Source organism: Nicotiana attenuata, unplaced genomic scaffold (assembly GCF_001879085.1).
Source record: "Nicotiana attenuata strain UT unplaced genomic scaffold, NIATTr2, whole genome shotgun sequence".
NCBI lineage: Eukaryota > Viridiplantae > Streptophyta > Magnoliopsida > Solanales > Solanaceae > Nicotiana > Nicotiana attenuata.
Genome location: NW_017689139.1, coordinates 877 through 5,877, shown reverse-complemented (window position 1 = coordinate 5,877; position 5,001 = coordinate 877). Strand labels below are relative to the sequence as shown.

Below are 5,001 nucleotides of genomic sequence, written 5' to 3'. Positions count from 1 at the left end.
GCTCAGTTCGTACTACGAGTCGACCCGTTTACCCGGGTTTTGGGTGTAGTTGTGTGCTTAGGTTGTATTTATGTTTAGTTAAAAGGTTCTTTAATGTTAAATGCTTCCATTTTTTTTAAAAATTATTGTTATTGTGACGAGTTGGAGTAGAGGTTGACCTAGTTCCACGATAGGCGCCATCACGACGGTTGATTTTGGGTCATGACAGTAACTCTTCTAAACTTAGTGCTGAGGGTATGAAACCTCGAATTTACGTGTTATGTGACTGGTATTGAGGTGATGCACATGTTAGGTGACGGGCGTGTGGGCGTGCACCATATGAATTGTGACTCCGTTGTTTCCATGGCACTTTATAGTGGTCCTATTTTGTTGATATCCGGGTTTTCACATAGTGATAAAGTAATTGAGCTGTCAATCATGCTAGATATCATGCTTAGGCTTTATGCCGATACTGTTGGAACCCATAGTGGTCATTTCTTGTTGTCATCTCACTAATTTTGCTAATATTTCGTGCTCAGTCATATTCATTCATTCATATCATATCTCAGTCTTTGTTGTTATTTATTGATACATCATATCATTATTGTCAGGCTAGTTTTCATGACATTGTGAGCCCGTGAGTGAGACCGGAGAGATTGATGACTAAGTGAGGCCGATAGCCTGATTATGAGTGACAGTTATGGGATCGGGCTGCACGCCATAACAGTTATATTGAGTTTATGATAGCGCTTGGGTTGTAGGAGCCCTCTGGAGCCTGTACACACCCCTAGTGAGCGCGGTTGATTATATTGAGTGATGGATCTTCCCTGGTCATGTATCTTGTCCGAAGCATTATATACCTGGAGATGGATCTTCTCCACGGGCTGGATTGGCCTACTCAGTACTAAGTGATTGTTGGTCAGTTGATGTATATATTCCGGGATGGATCTTCCATGGCCATATTGGCCATATACGGTACTGAGTGATTGGTCAAGATGAGCATAAAGTGTGAGACGGTGAGATTGAGTACTCTAAGAGTGTGAGTACATGATTCATCTCTGAGATACATATCATTGACATGCACACATGACATACAAGCATAAAGATGCATTTTTTCTCATGCTGTCCGGTATCACGTCATTCATGGCTTCTCACACATATTGGTATATGAGCATAGAAAGATACTTTACACTTGCTATCTCGAAAGAAAATGAAATATCTTATTTATTGTGGAAGGGATTTTTAGAAAAATTGCAGTTTTCAAACTATCTCATATTTTTCGATGATTTCGGTAAAGCATTTGGGTTTCACCGATATACTTGAAAAGCGGAACTATTTTCGGGAATTTGAAAAAGCTTAGCAGTTTAAATTCCGAGTTACTTCTTTTGTTATTTGCTTTACATTGTTATGAACTGCTGTTGGTTATTGGTGTTGGACCCGACCTATGTTTCAGCTCGTCACTACTTTTAACCTAAGGTTAGATTTGTTACTTATTGAGTACATGTGGTCGATTGCACTCATACTACACTTCTGCACCTTGCGTGCAGATGTTGGTTGCTATTGTTGCTGTGTTCGATGGGAGCTGGATTTGAAGATGTACATGCGTCCCTGTTGTAGCTGCCTCTTGTTTGTTCATGGTAGCCTTAGATTTATAAAACTCTGTTTATGTACTTTTCAAACAGAAGATATATTTACTTCATATCAGCTTTGTAAACTCTATTCTTAGGAGCTCATGATTTGTACTACCAGTCCTTGGGGAATGTATAAGATCCGGATAATTTCTTTTGTTTAATTTGTCTCATTAAAGGTTGTTGGAATTGGATAGTTATTAGTTGGCTTACCTAGCGGGTTGGGTTAGTTGCCATCACAACAGTTGGATTTTGGATCGTGACAATTTAAAAGTCTATGGAACTCAATCCTTGAAATCTAAGAACTCCTGAATTTACCACCTAGTTCTATTTATCAAAAGTCGCATGATTCTAAGTTGAAAATATTTGTTTCCTAGGCTCAAGTTTATTTAGAAACTTGGCTATCTTAAGTTTAGGTTCAGTGCACTAGCAGTTTATAGATTTTTCACATTAAATTGACCTCTAATAATAGGTAATTCCTCGTATCAACCTTAAAATGGTGACCTGGAAAATAGATAAGTGACCTATCACTTGTTAAATTCCATTGATAGTGTCATGTTTTTTGCACTGTCATTGTAAGTAACTTAAATTCTTACCAGAAAAGTTAAGTAGCTGTGTAGTTTTGTTTTTGCTTTTCATCCTCATTTTCGTCGTAAGAGAGCAAGTTGAGAGGGCAGAAAAAGGCAGAAGTGGGCACCTATGAAGAATATTGCCAAGCAAAATCCTAGATAGACCATAAGGCAATAAGGATATGAGTTCATTCTATTGCCAATGACTAAACAGGAGTCATTCTAGTGTACTCTAATAATCAGATACCAACAAAGGGGAAAGGGAGAAAGCAAAAGTGAAGAAGAAAATATCATCTTATAACTAAGCTCAAATCTCATATTTGACTGTTTGAGTGATCAAGCAGTTTGTGTATAGAAACTATGATTTTCAGAAATCTCGCAAATAATAAGTGGACATTCAATCCCAACTCCCAAGTAATAGGGTGAAAAGGGGCAACCTATATTCAGACACAATAGATGGAACAAGTACTGATCGATATGTAAGAGAGAAAACAGTCATGTGGTTTTACAAGAATTGTGAGTCAAGAGCTCATTCGAAAGAATGCAATACATACAAAAGAATCAAAATGACCTTGCAAACAATTCTTGTCTTTACAAGTCATTGGAATGTAGGATCCCATGACTTTAAAATGTACTGTTTCAACAGAGATCCTTCCAAAATCCATCAACCCTTTTGCAGTCTCTCACCTTAGAGAAGGAAGGTGAAAAGAGCTTGAAATATTGATTTTGCACTTAGGATTTTTGGCGGGTGAAAATCTTCCTTGCTTGTCGATAACAAACTGTTGATATGATCCCCTTGTCTTCCCTGGAAAACCAGAATAAGTTGTATTAAATCCAAAGAATAAGTTTGAATTCAAAAGCACTCCCTTGTCTCGATGTTCTTTATGGATCGTACAGCCAAACAAGTTTGAAGGAGTTAGGGATGACGTTGTCATAATTCTATGCTACCTTAGCAGCATCTTTTAGAGGACCCCAGCATTCTACACGATTGTACTTCTTCGAGCTAGAATGGAAATAGACTCGAACAATCGCATTCATTAGTTCTTCATGCTCCTTGAAGAAATCTGAATCCCCATAGAGCACAGCCTCAAGTACCTGGCAGTTCAAAATCACGATCCTAATTAAGAGGGTAAGCAAACTGTAGACAAAATTAGAGGTAAAAACCAAATTACAGTTCCGCAGTTGAATGAAAAAGAAGTCCTTAAGCTCATCGAACTGGCAGCAATATACTGATTTTGTTTACAAGTAGTAATACACTGGAATAGTTACAGAGTCAAAAGGAAATTCCAACCAGGTTCCTAATTCAAAGAATAAATTCATGAGTAGGAAAATTTTGGGAAATAGGAAGACATATTTGGTAAGAAGAGCAGTTTCTTAAGCTCATCTCTTTAGTTGTTTGGATAACTTCATAAAGGCAATATGAGCCTAACATTGTGATAACTTTCAGTTATGCCATTTGTTACATTAACTTGACAGAGAGGGTTGTGTACCAAAACCTGTGCTAAGGACTAAGGCATAAACAGAACAATTATATTCTTGAATTTGAGTTATCTGTCCGTTTCCGTTTTGAGGGGCTCATGTACACTGACCATGCAATTTTCTGGATTTAATATTAGCGCCAGTAAAATAATTCAAGAAGTATTGCTTGGACAAGAGGTATATAACCTCCCCTTTATTTGGTCAGTGTCCTGAGCTATACTTTCTAAGCAGATATTATGAGTTTTATCAATGTGTCGTGCAGGGTGCAACTTAATGCAGCTATATGCAAATCAAATTTGTAATTTTCTGAACATTTTTCCAATCAAACTTTTCTTTCTTTTTATCCCAGTAAAAAGCATATAAATCATTTACCATGGGCTTTGGTCTCTTAACACATACATAAAGAGAGGCACAAGTATTTTAAGAAATTACCAGCGGCAATTCCTTGGAGAATATATGGTATCTGAACTCCGCAGCCAGCTCTTGTAAGGGATTCGGTCCACTCACATAACAGTGGACATCAAGAAACAAATTGCCTTTCACTTCTGTCCATTCAGCAACCACATCATCCTTATTATACCACCCTTTCAACTGATATCGAAAATGTGGCACGAGAATTGAAATCAAATTACAAAAATTTCAAAACCAGACACAGCTTAAGGATAAGCACTTGCTCGTTCAGAAATGCAAAATGTCATACCTGATCGTATTGGATATTATTTGAGATGGTTAATGTGAGATTCGCAGTAAAATCACAATGGGAGAGGGTATATGTCCGTGGCACAATAGTGGAGTATGTATCAACTTCTTCTCCTTTTAACAAGACTTCCAACTTTGATGCTTCAAATCTTGCTGGAGGACCCAAGAGCCTAACAGCCTGGACGTCATGACCAAAAAAAAAGAAGTAATTATTTAAATTAAGAACTCAAAGTCAATATTTTGAGTTTTGCAACATAGTTGTCATGATTGATCATCCTCATATGAAAAGCCGAGGTCTATCTAGTTGAATGAGAAGTTTTTGATTCATCTTCATTATAGGCAGACAACACTACAAAGATAAAGTGACAGACATATAAAAGAAATTGATACATCATCAGTAACATCTATGTAAGAAACGATCGTCTCAGTAGGCACACTCAAAAGACAGAAAGTTTATGAGGAGAAGAAGGAAGATGAGACTCCCCAAACATGCAGAGGAATGTAATAAATAATGTAATTGTGCAGATGAATGTAATGAATAATGTAAAAGGATCTATGTTTTTCAGTCAGGAAGATATAGTTGTCAAGCCTTCTCTTTGCTTTTATGGTGGAACGGATGATTGGCCAATTTGGAGTATTGATAATCA

The 5,001-nt window shown here is 37.2% G+C and overlaps 1 protein-coding gene across 1 annotated transcript; it reads right to left on the bottom strand.

Moving 5' to 3' along the window:
- Positions 1 to 2,594: 2,594 nt before the first annotated feature.
- On the bottom strand, positions 2,595 to 4,579 carry LOC109222385 (protein STAY-GREEN LIKE, chloroplastic-like; the record flags this gene model as incomplete). Its single annotated transcript, XM_019386750.1, has 4 exons — positions 2,595 to 2,981; positions 3,125 to 3,271; positions 4,088 to 4,246; positions 4,356 to 4,579. Coding segments are annotated over 4 exons (647 nt in total), but the record flags the coding sequence as incomplete, so codon positions are not given.
- Positions 4,580 to 5,001: the final 422 nt, after the last annotated feature.